The sequence below is a fragment of the Diorhabda carinulata genome, chromosome 5 (assembly GCF_026250575.1).
Source record: "Diorhabda carinulata isolate Delta chromosome 5, icDioCari1.1, whole genome shotgun sequence".
Lineage (NCBI taxonomy): Eukaryota > Metazoa > Arthropoda > Insecta > Coleoptera > Chrysomelidae > Diorhabda > Diorhabda carinulata.
Window position 1 is genome coordinate 11,137,494 of NC_079464.1, and position 18,190 is coordinate 11,155,683.

At 31.1% G+C, this 18,190-nt stretch overlaps 1 protein-coding gene across 4 annotated transcripts; it reads left to right on the top strand.

The window, feature by feature from the left end:
* Positions 1 to 1,013: 1,013 nt before the first annotated feature.
* On the top strand, positions 1,014 to 17,035 carry LOC130894142 (zinc finger protein swm). Of its 4 annotated transcripts, none has more exons than XM_057800748.1 (14): positions 1,016 to 1,260; positions 2,578 to 2,696; positions 5,053 to 5,300; positions 5,443 to 5,738; positions 7,880 to 8,094; positions 8,210 to 8,484; positions 8,835 to 9,140; positions 9,233 to 9,398; positions 9,504 to 9,770; positions 9,881 to 10,216; positions 10,913 to 11,085; positions 12,556 to 12,669; positions 14,970 to 15,113; positions 15,537 to 17,035. In XM_057800748.1, the coding sequence occupies exons 1-14, from the start codon at positions 1,202 to 1,204 to the stop codon at positions 15,615 to 15,617; spliced, it is 2,799 nt and encodes a 932-aa protein (XP_057656731.1). In that variant the 5' UTR covers positions 1,016 to 1,201; the 3' UTR covers positions 15,618 to 17,035. The 4 variants fall into 4 exon arrangements, with proteins under 4 accessions (XP_057656728.1, XP_057656731.1, XP_057656730.1 ...); XM_057800747.1 differs by having other exon boundaries at positions 1,021 to 1,260; positions 8,832 to 9,140; XM_057800745.1 differs by having other exon boundaries at positions 1,014 to 1,260; positions 8,832 to 9,140; positions 9,233 to 9,770.
* Positions 17,036 to 18,190: the final 1,155 nt, after the last annotated feature.

Sequence of the window (18,190 nt, forward strand, 5' to 3'; positions counted from 1 at the left end):
CACACGATATTCATAAAAATGGTGATGACCTTAAAAAGTCGACTGAATATTCGCCGTTTTGGGCTACCTTGGTATTTGGTAGGTCAGTACATCATTCAAATAATTTTGTGTGAATGTAATTGGAGTTCAATTAGAATTTGTATGGAGTAATATATATACCACAAATAAATATCTACACATGTCAAGCTTTATTTGGTATACTTTCATGAAATGGTATATCATATATTTCATTTAAATATACATTTAACAATCTACCGATTAAACCAGGATAATTATTAAGTGGGTATGATATACATCTAATTTATAAATATAAAAGTAAATTCGATTCAAATTTTAAGATTGACAGATTGATTCGATAGGGGCGCTGCGTCTTAAGTTTTATAGGATTGTAATTGCGATCACGGCCAAAATAAAGGGTAAAGAACATTGTATTAAATTGGATTAAGGTTAAATTAATACATAATGTAAAGTAGTAAGTTAAAACAAACATACAATACAAAAATATTTTAATTTTGAATTTGTTATTTTACATTATTCTAGCTACTACAACATCAATGATACGACACTGAATTATTATCAGGGGGTGGATAGCGATCTCTTTTTATCTTATAAGAATTTGGATCTACTTCTCTTATCTAGATGTAAATGTCCCGCCATGAATAAATCTTTAGAAACCGTCTATAGCACATATATACAATTGATTATCTATATATGATTAATGAAAACAACACCTAATAAAATCATCAAGATCACAACTTAGCAATAAAGCCGTCTTCTAAAGCATACATATTTCGGAGAATTTCGATATTACGTATCTAGTTAAAATCGCCATTTTAATTTGTTATGTTTATTTAAACTTTAATTTTACATTAAAACTGTCTTGGAAAAAATAGCCTCTTTCCACCTCAGGCTCGAAATTCTTTCGTTGCTAGATTCTATATGCTTTCCAACCAATCTGAAATGATCTTTGTTAAATCCCATTATCTATTTTTAGGAACTTTCGATTTCGCAGTTGGAGGCATTGAATTGTATATACAGACATATTTCATTTCCTTTTCAGTTGGGGATCAGTGTTTCTAAACGTTCAAAGGAAAGTTTCATGATTGTGATTGTGGTATCGGTTTTTAACGAAATTATATAAAATCTATGTGTGTAGAATCGTTTATTTACTTCATTTCCAACAAATAATTTAAATATCGCCATGATCGTAGATCAAATAGACGCCTTTAAGACATGGTTAACAGCTGTTCTGAGGCCTATGTAAGATGACCCCCATTTTATTTTTTTTTAGTTCAGATAATTATGACAATATTTTTATATAGAATCTCATTCTCACACCAAATTATAAAAATTAACCTATGTGGGTGAACACTAAAAGAATTTATAGTTAAAGTAAAGTGGGTGTATAAAAATTTCTTAACGCTTGCAAACCTGAAAAACTTTTGTTTTATGTTACACGGTTAATAATATATAATCTAAATGTTTCATTATTGGTATATCGTTTTACTTTGAATTGCAATGAAATATTTCCTATTTTATTTTTATTTTACATTTCTAATGAACTACATATTGTATTTGGTCTATATTATGATTTGGTTTTTAATACCTTAACTTTAATGTTTTGTTTTTACGTGAAAAAAATAGTTTTTGGTAGAAGCTTTTGAGGGATAAAAAGAAAGTTATGTAAGAAATATTTAGAAAAGTGAAAATAACAAAGACAAATAAGCTATAGAGTAGTAAAGGAAAATCCAAAATTAATCTGTCGCTTCAAAATATGAGGCTTGGTGAAAAAGAAACAACCCCGATACTAACAAACCAACAAAGGAAACAAATAAATAGAATTAAATATAAAATACATAAGGTCATGAAAGTAAGTTGAAGACATAATGAGGTAAGGAGACATTATGAGAAGTGACAAGATAACCACCAAAGACTAACCTGGGAGAGAAATATGATCTAAAAATAGAATAAATGGCTGCTAACATATTTAAAAATGGGAGAGAACATCATGCATATTCAATCTCAATGTAGAACTGTTTGTAGCTCAAACTAAACATAAACTGAAAAAGATGACTACAGAAATGGATTAGATCAGTTGTTGCAGATCACAATTCATTTATATCCCTTATAAACTATATAAATTTGTAAATAATGAAAAATAACCTTATATTAAGGTCCGTTAAGACTATAAATAAAGTTCATTTTGTATTTATATATGAGTTAGTATAAAATTTGCTTTCATTCTGTGTATGAGCAGTGGCTTAGAGGAATAAGACCCAACTTCAAACCCTGGTCTTGACTATATCGAAAAATAAATTTGATCTGCCACCTGCCAGAAGAACTAGTTATGGTCACTTGTGTCTGATTATGAATAGTAAAAAAAGAGGAATAATTTCTCCACAGTACCACATATACTTTATATAGTTAATCCTTTTTTGGTTGAGTTGAGCTACCAAGAACCTTTACTTGTTAAATTCCACATCTTCCGTGTTACTTTTCTTGAATGAATGGTAAATCAAGACTTTACTGTAAGAAATATTGTTGACTAAATAATGTTTTTATATTCCTTATTTCTAGTTGTGAGGCTGATCCTGCTGCATTAGCCAAATATGTTATAGCCTTGATAAAGAAAGATAAATCTGAAGATGAGCTTCGAAAAAGTATGATTGGACAATTGGATGTTTTCCTAGAAGGAGGTTTGTATAAATATTATATTTAAAAATGTTATTGGGAACAGGATATAAAATGACAGTTGGGTCATTTTATACGAAATCTAAACATTAAAAGAAAAAAAGTTACTTGACCCCCTCAGAATTTGGTATGAAGATTTTCCATATAGAAATTTATAAAAATGCCATTTTTTCCAACTATCTTTAACTGTTTCAGAATTACGACATATTTTAAAATCGTCATTGTTTTTCTCCTAATTGAGCTAGAGAGATGGGAGTGGTCTCATTTTACTCATTTTTGCCAAATCAAATTCAAAATTTTTATTTTGATTAACTCAAAATATTTAAAAAAATTCTATAAAAAGAATAAACTTTTGGTGAGTGATTTTAAAAATTTTCAATGAAGGACCAGTAGGATGCAGAAAACTTACTTTTAGATTATATTCTTCATTATTCTCATCTAACACATATGCCAGCCACCACTTTTGGTCATATATCCACTAACTTCTGTCATTTGTAGTTTTTTACACTTGAATTTGCAGGTTTATAAGCATTATATTACCGTGTTTCCTTAATACTTACTGATTGTTTGAAACAGTTGTTCTGAAATTTCTCAGACTAAAGATAATCTTCTTGTATGAAGGAGGTGAAATTAATGCCAGATAAATTTTCAACTGCTCATTCATAAAATTGGATAGGTTTTGGTCGTCATATGTATGTTGTAGGCTTGTTTTGGCAGCAAGCCTCTTTACTGTGCCCTCAACACCATCATATGGCTCTTTTCCATGGGCAGTAGAGGAAAAATGCCATTCCAGCTCTACTAATCATTCCATGGACGACTATGTTGAAAGTGCGCATGTGATTAGTCCCTAAACTGAGTGTGAGTCTGTCTCAACTTGACTGTATCAGACTCTGCTGATTGTTTTTTAAAAATGTATAGTTATAAAGCTATATAATTATGACTATAATTACCATCTTCAGTAATAAATAAGGTTAGGGTTCATTTAATAAAAATTCTACAAAAACTTACAAAACACTATTTTTTAGAATTATCTTTTAACTTTGAACCCTTTATCCGTCCACTTTGATATTTTTAGAATCACTTACTAAAAGTATATTATTTTTTATAGGAATTTTTTGAATATTTTCCAAAATACACTTCTTGAGAAAATCAAAATTTTTAATTTTATTATTCAAAAATACTATATCACAAAAAGAGAACTTAAAACTGAGTGAAATGACAATTCTCCTAAATCTCTAGTTCAATTAGGAGAAAAGCTATGGTGAATTAAAAATATCGCCATAATTTTTAAACTGTTTGAGATATTTGAGAAAAAAATTAGCATTTTTTAATTCCTATATGAACAACCTTTATACCAAATTTCATTAAATTCTGAGGAGGTCAGGTTTATTCCCTATGTTGATTTGATATGGAATGACCCGGTTTCTAAAAGAATTGTTGTAAATTATATGAGGATGTATTGATATCTAGTTAACCTAGACCAGTTCTATGCATAAACAAAATATTGCGTTATCATAGCTATGTACAATAACTTATTAGAAGTGTCAGTGTAAAGTTTGACATCAAAAAAGTAAACCAGAGTGAAGTAATAAATTAAAAGAAAAAAGATGTCCACTGAAATTGTAAAAATCGAAAAATTGGAGTATCGAGCCATCAAGTACCTGTATTTGAAAGGGTTAAGAGGTAAGCAGATTTATGAAGATATGCTGAATATCCTTGGTGATCAATGTCCTTTGTATGCGACCTTGAAAAATTGGACTGCAAGCTTCGAAAGAGGTAAATTTTCCACTAAAGATTATTGACCAATCTGGAAGGCCAGTTTCTGTGTCAGTCCCCGAAAATATCGATGCAGTCCATGACATGATTTTATCAGACTGAATGGCGACACTCTGTTTCTCCAAGACCTAAGAAGTTTGTGTCCAAAAATCTGCTGGAAAAGTTTTTGCTTCAGCTATCCAAACGTGTTTTGTTTTTGCAGGACAACACCCCTGCACACAAATCTCATGTTGCCATGCAAAAAATTCGTTATTTAGGGTTTGAATTACTAGAACACCCACCTTATTCACCAGATTTGACTCTGTCCGACTATCATCTTTTTCTTCCAACGAGGGGGTAATAAAAGCTGTGGAGGTCTGGTTTGCAGAGCAAGAAGAAACTTTTTTTTTAAGGTCTAGAGACGTTGCAAGTTTGCTGTAATAAATGTATCCAATTAAGAGGAGAATATGTTGAGTAATAAAATATTTTGACATTGAAATTTTGTTTGGTTCTATAGTAGGCTAAGAATTTTTCAACATATCCTCGTAAGATGATTTTCAAAGCATTATATTAAAAATTGATTTAATTATTTTATTTTATTTATAGAGACTGGACCATTTGTTGATTTAGTGTTCCAAACATTAGCCACAAAAGATTATATAAATTCTCCAGTGATACCAAATACCAATCCTCCTAATCCAAACATTAAAACTATCAGCAAGGAACCAATCAAGGAATCAAAAGTAATAATACCTCCAAGTGAATTACCTAACCTAAATGAAACTGTGAATGGAAATGCAAAAAAAGATTTGGAATTTAGAAGGGAAAGAGAAATTAAGAAAAATTCAGATGCTGTAAGTAGATAATTGCTTATACATTCTTTCTCACATTCTTGTAATCTAATTGATAATGAAGTATAATAGTAAAGATCAGGAGTTTTGAAATACATGGCAACCTGACCACTCATGTGACTAGATATATTCTTTTTTTTTATAGGAACGAGAAGATCGTCCAGTTCGTAGAAGATCTCCAATTAGACATCGTTCTCTTTCAAGAAATCGAACTCGGTCTCGATCTAGATCGTGGGACCGAGCTAAGAAATCTCGATCCAGAGAAAAATCCAGAGAACGTATAGAACAACACAGGATAGATAGGGAAAAAAGGGAAAGGCCAAGAGCATGGAGAAATAAATCCCCTCCAAGGAGGTACGATAGGAGAAGGTTGTCTCGAACGCCATCACCCATAAGAGCGAGGTCGAGATCAAGGAGTCCTCGACATTCACACAGGAATAGGTGAGTTAGATTAATAATTAATTTTTCTTGGGTATTTAAAAAGTGCAGCTATTTTTTGAACAGTTTAACGAACTTAACATGGTAGAATTTGATAATATAAACACAGAATAAAACTAAGTTACATTGAAATAATAATGAACACCTACTAACCTTAATTTGCCTTTTTTTCCATAAAAGTTTGTTTTTGCTAGAAATGCATAAATAAGCAATCATACCTCCAAATTGAAAAAAAAATCAGTAAATGAGAAAAAATGTTTATTGGTCAACCCTAAAACCTCCTCTACTTCTTATCACTGCATTCATGCCTCGCGGCATGCTTGATATCAAATGTTCAGGAAAAGCTTGCAGTATATTCTCACATTCTTCAATAGCGACCTCTATGAGTTGGTGTGATTAGGAACTTAGGGGGACATCCCATAGATGTTCTATAGGATTCATATCCCGACTATTAGGTGGCCACTATGATAAAGTGATATTGACATCATGTAAGTAGTCAATAACCTGTCTAGCCACGTGGGGACGAGTGTTGTCTTGCATTTATAAAAAATTAGACCCAACAAACCGAGCAAAAGGCATTACATATTCAATAATAATGTTGTCTAAATAATATTGTTCATTCATAGATCTCGTAAATATAGGGACCAATGGACCTTCGCCAGACACGCTCACGTCCATTTGGAGTTTTAAGGGCTAACTCTAGTTTTATATGAGAACAGAACCCATTTCCAATCACTGATGGTCCAATTCTGGGCGTAGTCTTCCAAAATTTAATCTCTGAACTTTGTGTTCTCTGGTAAGCAAGGGATTTAATGGCTGACTGTTGCTTAATCCTATTTCATGTAAAAGTCTATCTATTGATATTTCAAATATCTGATAATTTATTTCAGCAGATTGCTGATGACTCTCCTGTTTTTGAGAGGACATTGTCTTAAAAAACAATCATTAATTTGATTAGTGTAACGCTTTCGCCGTTGTCCTGGTTTTCGATGCTACAAACCCGTTTTATTATGTCACCTCACTATGACTCATGCTTCATAACAAACCAGCAACATATCGCATTGAATATCCTTCATTTAGGAAAGTGAATGCTCGCACTGCCTCCTCCATTAACAAATATCTTTGACAGTTTATTTTTTTACCTGATATACTCCCAAATTAACTTCCAAACGTGCATGTAATAAAAACAATTACAATCAACACAGCTTGTCTCTACCAGAAAATTTGCTTTAATCAGCACTTTTTAAGAAAATATTAACACAGTTTTAGTCTAAAACTTTAATACGAATTACTGTCAAAACAAGATATGTGATACTAACAACTTGAATAACAACTGTCTCTGTCAAACAAGGTCCATGGCTGTCAAACAAGATCCATGGCCTACTTGTTGTGCAATAAGTTATCAATAAACAAAGAATATCAAGAAAAATATGAGTGGCGAGTTAATTTTGTCCAGGAGTTTATATTACAATTTCTTTAATTCATATTAATTTCATAATCATATCATATTTTCTCGAAATTTTGGCAAAAATGTATTATTCACATAATTTTTTAATTTCATTCCCTATTCTATGGAATTCAAAGTTGAAAAAATATACAAAAAGAAAATTGAAACAAAATCTTTAAAACGATTAAAATGCCTATATCTATTATTTTTTCTGGTATTAATAACATCATCTGGGCAAGCTTCTATTTTCATTTTTGAGTTCATTTTGATCAAATCACTCCATATTTTAATTTAAAATATAAACTCGTGTTTCATCTCATTTTCCACAAAATCTGTAATCACACATGCTTTCCACTTCTATAAGTGACTCTGTCCTGGTATAGTATTTTTCACAATCTAAGAAAGTGCCTTACTATAGGTACATATTTACTTATATAAAATTCGATAAGACCCAAAAGTTGTAAATTTATTTTTATTCAGTTCTCCTTTTAAGTAATGAACCCCTGGCAAACAGAATTGTTTTTGTCCAGTGAAATAGGGGTTAGCACTCTACAGGGGTATGATATTTATTTTGAGAAGGTTCATTTTGAAGTTAAGTGTATTAGGATACTTTTATTTTATAAGGGCCATTTTTTTTACATTTGTTCAACAAAAGTATTGAGAAGCTTTTATCATTCGTAAAAATATATGTTCGCAGATATAGAAATAATAGAACTTCAATTAGCCGAAGTAGATCAAGATCGTTAGAAAAGAAGGATCGTAGAGATTCGGCCAAGGACAAAGACTGTGGATCTAGACCCGCAACTCCGTCACAAGAAATATTGGATACTGATATGAGAAATTCTCAGAATTTACCTAGCGTTGTTGTAGCTACACCTGGGAAAAAGAGATGTAGGGATTTTGATGAAAAAGGTATGTGTCATACATTTAATGTTAATATGAACTACTTTTTTGCTAACTTTAAAATTTATATTATTAGAGAAAATAACATGCTAAATCAGTATACTTTAATAATCTTTTCTTCAAGGGTATTGTATGCGTGGTGAAATGTGTCCATTTGATCATGGAATTGATCCTGTAGTACTAGAAGATACTGCTTTAACAAGAGTTTTAACTTACAATCCCAATGGTACACCACCTGTTGTACCATCTGGAATTGTACCAAATCCAATTCTCAATGCTCCAGGTCATCCTATGATGAATCAGAGGATGCCTTTGAGGGCTGACAATCCATATAACCCTCAAGCTCCGCATATGTGGAGGGATGGAAGATTTAGAGGACCCCGACCTATGGGCATGAGAGTAAGTATTTTTCAATGTGTTTAGCAATAATTCAGTATATGTATTCTTGTTTTTTTCAAAAATGCTTTAAGGGTTTAATTTACTGTTTGGATAGCTTTCAGAGAATTTAGAAGTTTTTTTTTACATTTATGAAATGAAAACAAAATCAGTATGTTAATAAAAAGAATTTTTTGTAGCCAATTTTAGGCTCTATAATATTCTTGTAAGATCTCCAGAACATTTTTATAGAACACAAAATATTCAATATCTGCATATCTGAATAAGTATAAAAATTATGTGTTATCATAATTGTATTAATAACCTACCTGTCCATTATGTCTAACTTCATTGCATATACTCTTATTTAGCAGGTTCCACCAATGGGTCCTTTCATTCCTCAACCAAATCACAACCGTGAATTGATACCAGTACCTGTGATGGATAACAAACAAACAGAAACTTACAATCCTATGTATAATCATCCTCCGAATTTTGTTAATAATGTAGATCATGAAAATATGTACAAGAAAAAGATATTTGATTTCAATCGCCTAGGTCCAAGAAATAAAAATCCGCAAAATTGCTCTTTAGAATTAAAGAAAGTACCGCAAGGATTAAATAGTATAACACATCTCAATAATCATTTTGGGAAGTTTGGAAAAATTGTAAATATACAGGTTAGACTTTCCTTTTCACTATTATATGATCTTGAATAAGATTTTATTTATTTGATATAGGAATTGATGCTAAAAATATAATTTTTATGCAGGTGCAGTATGAAGGTGATCCGGAAGCAGCTCTTATAACTTTTTCTAGTCATGCTGAAGCAAATGCTGCATACCGTAGTACTGAGGCAGTTCTCAATAATCGTTTTATTAAGGTGTTTTGGCATAACGTCCAACCGGCGGTTCCGGGAGCAGCGGGAACAGGTGAAGGTAAACAGGAGAACATACCTCCCGCACAACAGCGCCCTGTTAAAGAGCGTCTAGGAGGAGGTAATTCCACTGTAGTACCCAATACTAATAAAGTTTTGAATCTAGTTCAACCCAAAGCTGATGAAACTCAACCCCCACAAGGGCCTGAAGAAGAAAAGAAAACTATTACTAAAGAAGAGAGTAAACAACAAGCTACTGAAGCTATTAAGAAAAATCAGGAATTGATTGCAACCCAAGTGAAAGTTAAGAAAAACCAAGATGTCCAAAGAAAACAAGTATTAAAGATACAGAGTGACTTGAGAAAAAAGAAACAGGAGTTGCTGGATAAGCAATTGGCACAGCAGAAGATTCTAATAGAAAAATTGGAGAAACGTAAGCTAGTGTTTCAATATAAATCAAACTATTTCTAACTTAATAACATTGACGTTTTGATGGTATTTTATTGTTCTTGAGACATATTTAAACTTTTATTTTCTTTCTAGTTCCTGCTGGTCCACAACGTGACGTTGTTAAAGAAACTATTAAAAAATCACAAGAAGCTATAGAGGAAATTAAAAAAGATCTGGAAGCAGCTACACTTGCTATCAAAAATACCACGCCAGTTAAGAAGACCAAAGAGGAAACTCAAAAAGAGCTGTTAGATACAGAATTGGATTTGATAACAAAGCAACAAGAAGGAGCGGATACTTCAGAAATTCAAAAGAAATTATTGGAACTTAAAGCCCGTGTGGCTAATGCCAAACCATTGAGAGGGAGAGGTATTGGCAGAAGATATGCTCCTATAGTTAGCAGGCACCTGTTATCAAAAAATAACTTGAGTAAGAATCGAATTTTTTTTTATTTACTCATTTAGTGAGATCCATTTGATTTAAAATATGTAACACATCACTCAATAACACTAACTGAGAGAAACATATTTTTTTTGTGAAAAATTGATTTCATTTGTCATTGTAATCTCTTTCAATAGCAATACAATCATTCCAACCCATTCTCGATACCATGCTTGTAGAAGGATTCGTCTTTTGCCTCAAAAAAGGCTTCAGTTTCAGCAATTGCTTCTTCATTTGAACTGAATTTCTCATTGGTGATCATTTGAGATCAGCAAATCATCAGTGCATTCATTCATTTATTAATTCATATATCGTCTTCAACTTGTGAATCAGTGTGTCTGCATTGTCTAGGTGAAACAGTGGATTTTTCTTCGACATATAAGGCCAGTTTCCCTTGATTTTTGCATTCAAACCATCCAACAACTCTATGTAGTGTATGTTATTGATCGACTCTCATTTTTGAAGATAGTCTATGAACAATATACCATGCTCATCCTAAAATACTGAAGCCATAACCTTCCCAGCTGACTGTTGTGCCTTTGAACGCTTCGGACGTGGTTCACAGGCTGTAGTCCACCCAGATGATGATCGTTTGGATTTCGAGTTAAATGTAATCCATGTTTCATCCATTGTTACATATTGACATTCAATGCTTCCAATCGAATACTTCTTTATTATTTTTAGAACCTAAACCAGTGCGTAGCATAAATCGTACTCCTTCGACAACATCTCTGACGGCTACGGCACCTGCTGTTACTACTGCTTTCCAAAAACATACTGTAGATCATCGACCAACAAGACTTCTTATATCAGGATATGAGACCGATGAACAAGATAGTGTGTTAAGTCATTTCCAGGTAAATATTTTGATATAAAAATATATAAAAAAAATAAATTATTGGCTACATCCAACAAACCCAATATAAAATTTTGGATTTTTCAGATAAGTTCTCTTCCAGTTGTCATGATCAGTCATTATTTTTATGTTCAAATATGATGTGACATAGTTGTGATTGAATTTTTACAACTTGAATCTAAACAACTTGACAGATCATATTTCTTGTGTATACACGGTAGCTCACTCTAAAAATAAGCATACTTCGTTATGTACATTTTTTACAAACTGATTATGAAGCTCATATTTTGGAGTGATTATAAAATATTAATATACTTAATATAAAATCTTAATATAATTACTTATCTTAGTATAAAATATTAGGATAAGTAATTTCCTACCACCATCTACTACATCCCCAAAATTAATTAAAATTTTGATCTATTTAGTATCAAAGGTATACCTGTTTTTTTACTGTAATCAAATAAATGGCATAATAATCCCCATTTACTCTCCCATTCATATGGGATAGGTAACTGGTGATGTGACATTAATTATTCAAATGTCTTATTAATAACTTACTATTTAATCATAACGGTTTGGCAGAAAAACAATGTTCTTAATTCAATTATTTAAAGTTTCAGTTATATAAAAAAGTGTACATGAAGAATTATTCTTACTTTTTTATGTCTGATTGGCTCTAAAAATTAATTTGTGTAATTCTCTCGTGAGAACATTAGCAAAAACGCTTTTATTAGACCCAAGTTTTTCTTTAGTGTAGGAAAATGCTCCCGTGAGAGTTTTGGAAGAAGGAGGCAGTGCCTTTCTATACTTGATAACTATGAAAAGTGTCTTGGTTCTTTGACAATTCAAATAATAATTATATATAAAACCAAGCTACTCCGTCTGAATAACTTTAGGGCAATGCTGCATTATACTTTGGACAAGAAAACCTGTAGTAGCAATGATCTTACAACTTGAATCCATCTTATATGCAGGAGTTCATTAGAACTCTGGAATCGCGAGCTGTGGATGTGAAGAACAGCTTTGATGGAGGACAAAATAAACTTTATGGCTGTAGTGCAATGTGCAATTGTTGGTTTCAATTTAAGTATTAAGTATTATAAAATCCGGTTTTGATAAGTTTAAATTTCTAAAGAGATTATGTACTGGGTTTACATAAAATGTAATCTCCTCTGGTGATGGAACAATATAGTTTAATAATAGGAACTCAAGCTTCTAAACAGATTCTTGTAGTTTATATTTAATATTCAAAACTCAATTTAACAGCAAATATTTCTTTACCAAAATAAAAGAAACATTATTTTAATTTCTCTTCACGTTGACAACTATTGGGTTCTTGACGTTGTGTCATGCCCTTAATCCAGATGTTCCAAGTGTATGTAATAAGCACACTGTTATGTAATATTAGAGACATTAGAAAATTTCTTGTGGTGTTCCGGACTAATTTTTATTGTTTAATTTTCAACAGCAATATGGAGAAATTGTGGATTATGAGGTAGATTCTTCTCTACCAAGTATAACTTTGAATTATAAAACAAGAAAAGATGCAGAAATGGCACTGCTGAAAGGGAAGAATTTCCAGGTAGGTGAAAATTGCATTATGTTAGGGGGGCCATAAAGTAATGATTAAATGAAACATAATTGGCAGAACTTTCTTACTAGAAAAAGTGGTGAATATAAAGAAAATCCGATTGATTAATTTCTGGCAAGTATAGTGGCAATGCTTTCAGGTTTGTTGCATTTTTTTTCAAGACACATCTTAAGCAGGTCAGGAACTAGTACCCTTTTGCGGGCACTGTCGTTTAAAAGTGGGACTGGGCCAGTTTAAAATGACCACTTTTAAGTTACACAATATATGTTTGAATTTGTATATTTTCATTTCAAAAGAAAGCATTGTAACCTCGAAAAAATTTGTTGCTGAGGTTTTGACGGAAATATTAGTTTCGTGATTTTTTTTTATGATTTGACCAAGGTTCAGCCGAATTTCTATACCTACCTATTATGGTATGTATGTACATATATCATTTTGAGATTTAGACTTAAATACCTTGTGCTCATGGGAGTCGTTTTTAGCGTATATATATTACTGGAAGTTGAAGTTTATTTAAAGAGTTCAATCTCAAATTTGAGCATCAAAATGACAGAATAGTAAACATGTCTTTCAAATAAAACTTGCAAAAAATTAAATTCGAAGTAACTTTCGTTTGAAACATTTTTCAGAAACCTTTCCGTTTTTAAGATAATAACTAAATTTGAATTTCTGGAACCGTTGGTGATATTCATACTGTTTACACCACCACTACACTAACACTAACAACGTGTTTCGATAACCAAGTTATCGTATTCATAGAGTGAAGGTACACTAGAGTGGTAGTGTAAAAAGTTCTGTACCAAATAAATATTTTACATTTAAAATGGTGTCCTTTATTCAACTAATTTTTAACAAATTGATATTGATATATTGTTTTCTATTTGTTATGTGTTTTTTGCTATTTTTGTTGATTTTGGTGGTTTTCATTACTATCTAATAATCGATATCACAGAAAGCTAAAACTAACGTTTTAGCCCATCCTATATATATATATATATATATATATATATATATATATATATATATATATATATATATATATATATATATATCTCTGGGACACTAGGGGACACTGGGACACATATATATATATATATATATATATATATATATATATATATATATATATATATATATATATATTCGTTTGATAAATTGCGAGATGTGTTCAAAGGAGATGTGCCAATCGGCTTTAAGAGAAAAGCCTTTAACTAATGCATCTTCCCAGTCCTGACTTATGGCGCGGAGAACCTGACATTAACTAGATCAATACTTAAATTGCAAATTACTCAGCGTAAAATGGAAAGGTTTATGCTCGGCATCACTATGAGGGATGGGATAAGGAATGACTAATGGCGCAGATGATCTGGAGTTAAAGATATCATAGACCAAATACTGAGACAAAAATGGCGGTGGGCAGGACATGTTGCAAGGATACAAGATAACCGATGGACAAAAAGAATTCTAGATTGGAGAACAAGAACAGACAGACGAAATCCAGGAAGACCCCCTTGGAGGTGGACTGACGATATTAAAGAATACGGACAAATTAGGTAGCAACCGCTCAGAGCAGAGAAAACTGGAAGCATTTGGAGGAGGCCTATGTCCAGCAGTGGACGAGATAAGGCTGAATGATGATGATGATGATTATATCGACTGGGTGTCAAAGGAATGAATTTGGAAAGAAATATGCATCGTTAATTATAGCAAGTATATGAATGGTGTTAATCGTGTTGATCAATACTTATCATACTCCTCGATTATTCGTCTTACTTAGAAATGGGAGAAAAGAGCTATTATGTATTTCATTCATTCTTTACTATTTAATATCTTGAAGAGTTTTTCAAATTTTAAATGCAGATTCGAAAAAACAAGGATAAGTTTTCACATGATATCACAAAAGAATGGATAACTACTGAATATATAGATGATCCTGCCCCAAGTACATTCACTAGATCTTGTAGAAATGATCCTCTAGGAAGGTTATCAAAAGATGCCAAAAAATAATTAGTAAAAATTACTACAGATGGCAGAAAATTAATATTAAAAATACCTAGATGACATTGAAATAATAAATCAAAGAAAATATATTTTTTGTTTACATTGTAAAGCTCCCGCTACTCAACATAGTTGTGTGTGTTTGATTTCTTTAATTTCATAGGTGAAGATCTACCTTTTCTATTGAATACTTTTTTAATAGCATCTTTGATAGTATAATAAACAAACTTAATATACACATTGTACATCATCTTTGAATCAATAATGTATCTGCGGTATCTATTCTTTTGCAGGATCGAACTTTATCAATAACTTGGAGTAGCAACAAGCAGTTGACCAGACAGAAAAGTAGTGGTTCCATTACCCGTACAGTACTTTTGTCAGAGACTGACGAAGATCAATTAATAGATTCTAGTCTTCTTGATGGAGAGGAAGAGGTAAGTTATTTGAATTTTATCTTCTCAGTGAATCTTCAAAATAAGCATGAATGGAGTTGAAAATACTATTCTAGACAAAAAATTTTAACTACAATGAATTATTCTTTTATGCTGTTAGTTGTCAAGACCTCATTCTTCATGTTCTACTCCTTTTTCGGTTTTATAAAATGGAAAAAAAATTAAATTCGCGGTTTTTGTTGCTTTTATAATATATACTGATTAAATACTGAAGAAGGATGGAACTGTTAGTTTTTGAAAATGACAGCTGTTTATTGCAGTGTTATCAAAATGGAAAGAATCATAAAGTTGTGATTTAAAAAAAAGTTTATCAATGAAAGGATTACCATCTGAAACCCCCAATCTTAATTAAGTCAAACTATCTTATAGTGAATAATTGAATAATGTGTTTGATTCAACTTTTAGTTGGGTCCGGAGATTTCCGAAGAGACTCTTTTACAAGATGACGATGATGAGGATGAAGAAGACAGATCATGGAGACGATAGTAGAAAGGACATTTGTCGAAAAGAATATTTTTTTTACCATATCGACAGTATCGCTTATATATTAATTGTATGAAACTGTCGAATGTGATTAGGTAGCGATAGGTTTGACTGTTTTTTACTGGCTATTTGTAGCCATCTATTTTATGTACAAAGATGTTTGTTATAGTATACAGATCTTTATTTTTAGATTTATTATAGCAGTAACGAACACTGTAAAAATTATAATCATTGGTGACCGAATATATATTTATATTAGAAATAGTATATATTTAATTGCTCGACTAAGAAAAGATATAAAAACTATTCACATTATATTTCTGTTTTTAACTAAAAAATAAAAACAGTTATTGATAGCATAGAACTATACACAAAATATGGAATTTTGTTTGAATCAATCATCAGACTCCAATCTTTCCAGGTAAAAGAGATAATATGGGCTTTTTCATCATTCATTGCTTGTGATCTACATAAGAAGGTATTCATTCAGTTTATTCTACCATTTGTTTTATGTTTTTCTATGAAATTACTCAATCTTTTTAGCTTTATTATTTATTAATAGAAGTGCAATTCAAATAAAACATTAAGTGTTGTGCGCAACTTCATTATGCTCTGGTAGAAAAACCTTGAGAGTGGTGGTTACTAGCGATTCGCACAAGCAAAATTGTACCGGCTCCTAAATAAGCAGTGACATTTGACATTTAATTTTTGAAACCTAATTATACACTAGTTTCTAGTGGTAAATTCAAATGCGCTGGTCTTCAATAATTCCAGGAATCTACGATTCTTATCCTAGAGTTTTTGTTACACTCTTTTCATTAGTATTTTACTTGTTTGTAATCTCACTTACAATTTTTTTCTGAATAAGCCGCTTTTTGATCATTTTTTCAAGTTCAAACTTTTTTATACACAAAAATTTGCATGATTTGAAAATACGTACTACCCAATTTTTATATTTATTTATTTATTCGTATAATTTTGGAAATTATAGTATTTACCTATAAGGAAATAACTGTATTTAAAATATTTGTTGTCACAATGAAATAGATACCATGCTTTCCTGCTTCAAAGAAATAATTTTCGTTTTATAGATTTTTTTTTATTTATATTTTTACAGATTTCGTATACTGCTGTAGTGGTAAAAGTTGTAAGTCGAGAATCTTCTTTTTTTGATTTAATTTGGGGTGAACGATTCTCGGTAATTTTGTTTGTAAAAATTGTGTAGTATGTTGAAAATATAATATAATGATAAGAAAAAAAATAGACAAGTGTCCCCGCAAAAAATAAAAATACAAATGAGAACATTAAAAAAGAGGGTATCAATAAAAATAAAGAAATCAACATCATCCCATAAAAAAATACATAAAACAATGTTGGAATTTGTATATTTTGTTTTCAAGTAAAAAAAGGGGACATAAAAATTTCTCTTTATAAAATTCGTACTAAAAGCTCACAAAAATTGGTATGAAAAGCTCTCTAATATTGTTTTGAATCACCAAAACAAAACATGCTAAAAATTGAAGAATATTCGGTAAGTATTATTTTATTAATAACTATTCAGTTTATTACAGGAATTTGGCTGAAAACGGTTAAACGAAGCATTGAATGTGTATTATTTATTATTACTTTTAGGCAGACATAGTTTCATTCCAAATGAAATTTAAAATTTATTTTCTTTTAACTCGTATTTCTATATGGTAGCTCCGGTACTAAGATAATTTCTTATTTCCCTCTTCACAGAGGAACAGCTCCTTTGTGAGTACGAGGCAATTCATAAACAAATAATACTGTAATTACATTCATGCTTTCTAAAGCTAGAAAAGGTAAGCTGCAAAGCTCCAAGGCAGGTAGTTCACTTTGCAATGTTGTTGCTACCTGACTGGTGAACAGTGTTAGCGAGGAAGTTTCACGGCCTTTACGTCCTAGCTCCTATAATCTACCATTATTTGTGTTTTTTATATGAAAACTGACGTATTCTAAAAGTTTCGCAGTGATAAATTGATTCTACATTCCTATAATGGGTGTCCCACGACGAGTTAAAATTATCTGTATATGGCAAAATACTTATAGTAAAATCATGAAAACTTCTACCTTTGAGTTTTTCGATAAGATCTTTTTACCTAAAATATTTTCAAATATGGCGGACTGCTGGTTCTTCGGAAAGTCCACTGTAACTTTGTTATTTTAAATGGAACACCCTATATATTAATTAATACATAAAACAATACATATAAACTTTGAACACTTTTTATACACACCCTGTATAAAATGAAAAAATTTTCAACGTAGATTCAAATCTGACCTTGCTAAAAGCAACCGAACAGAAACCATTTTCATGTCTTTAAGGGTATCCTTATAAAAAAATAATTTATAAGGGTCTGCAACGGTCAAATTTTTTACAAAAGAATTAATAACTTAAAAATTATGCATTTTTCGAAAAAAGTTTTTAGACAAAAGTATACTAAAATTTAACGTAAATTTCAAAAATGTATTGATATACATGGTGTTCCATTTATAATAAAGTTACAAACCAGAAGTCGGCCATCTTTGAAAATATTTTAGGTAAAAAGATCGTA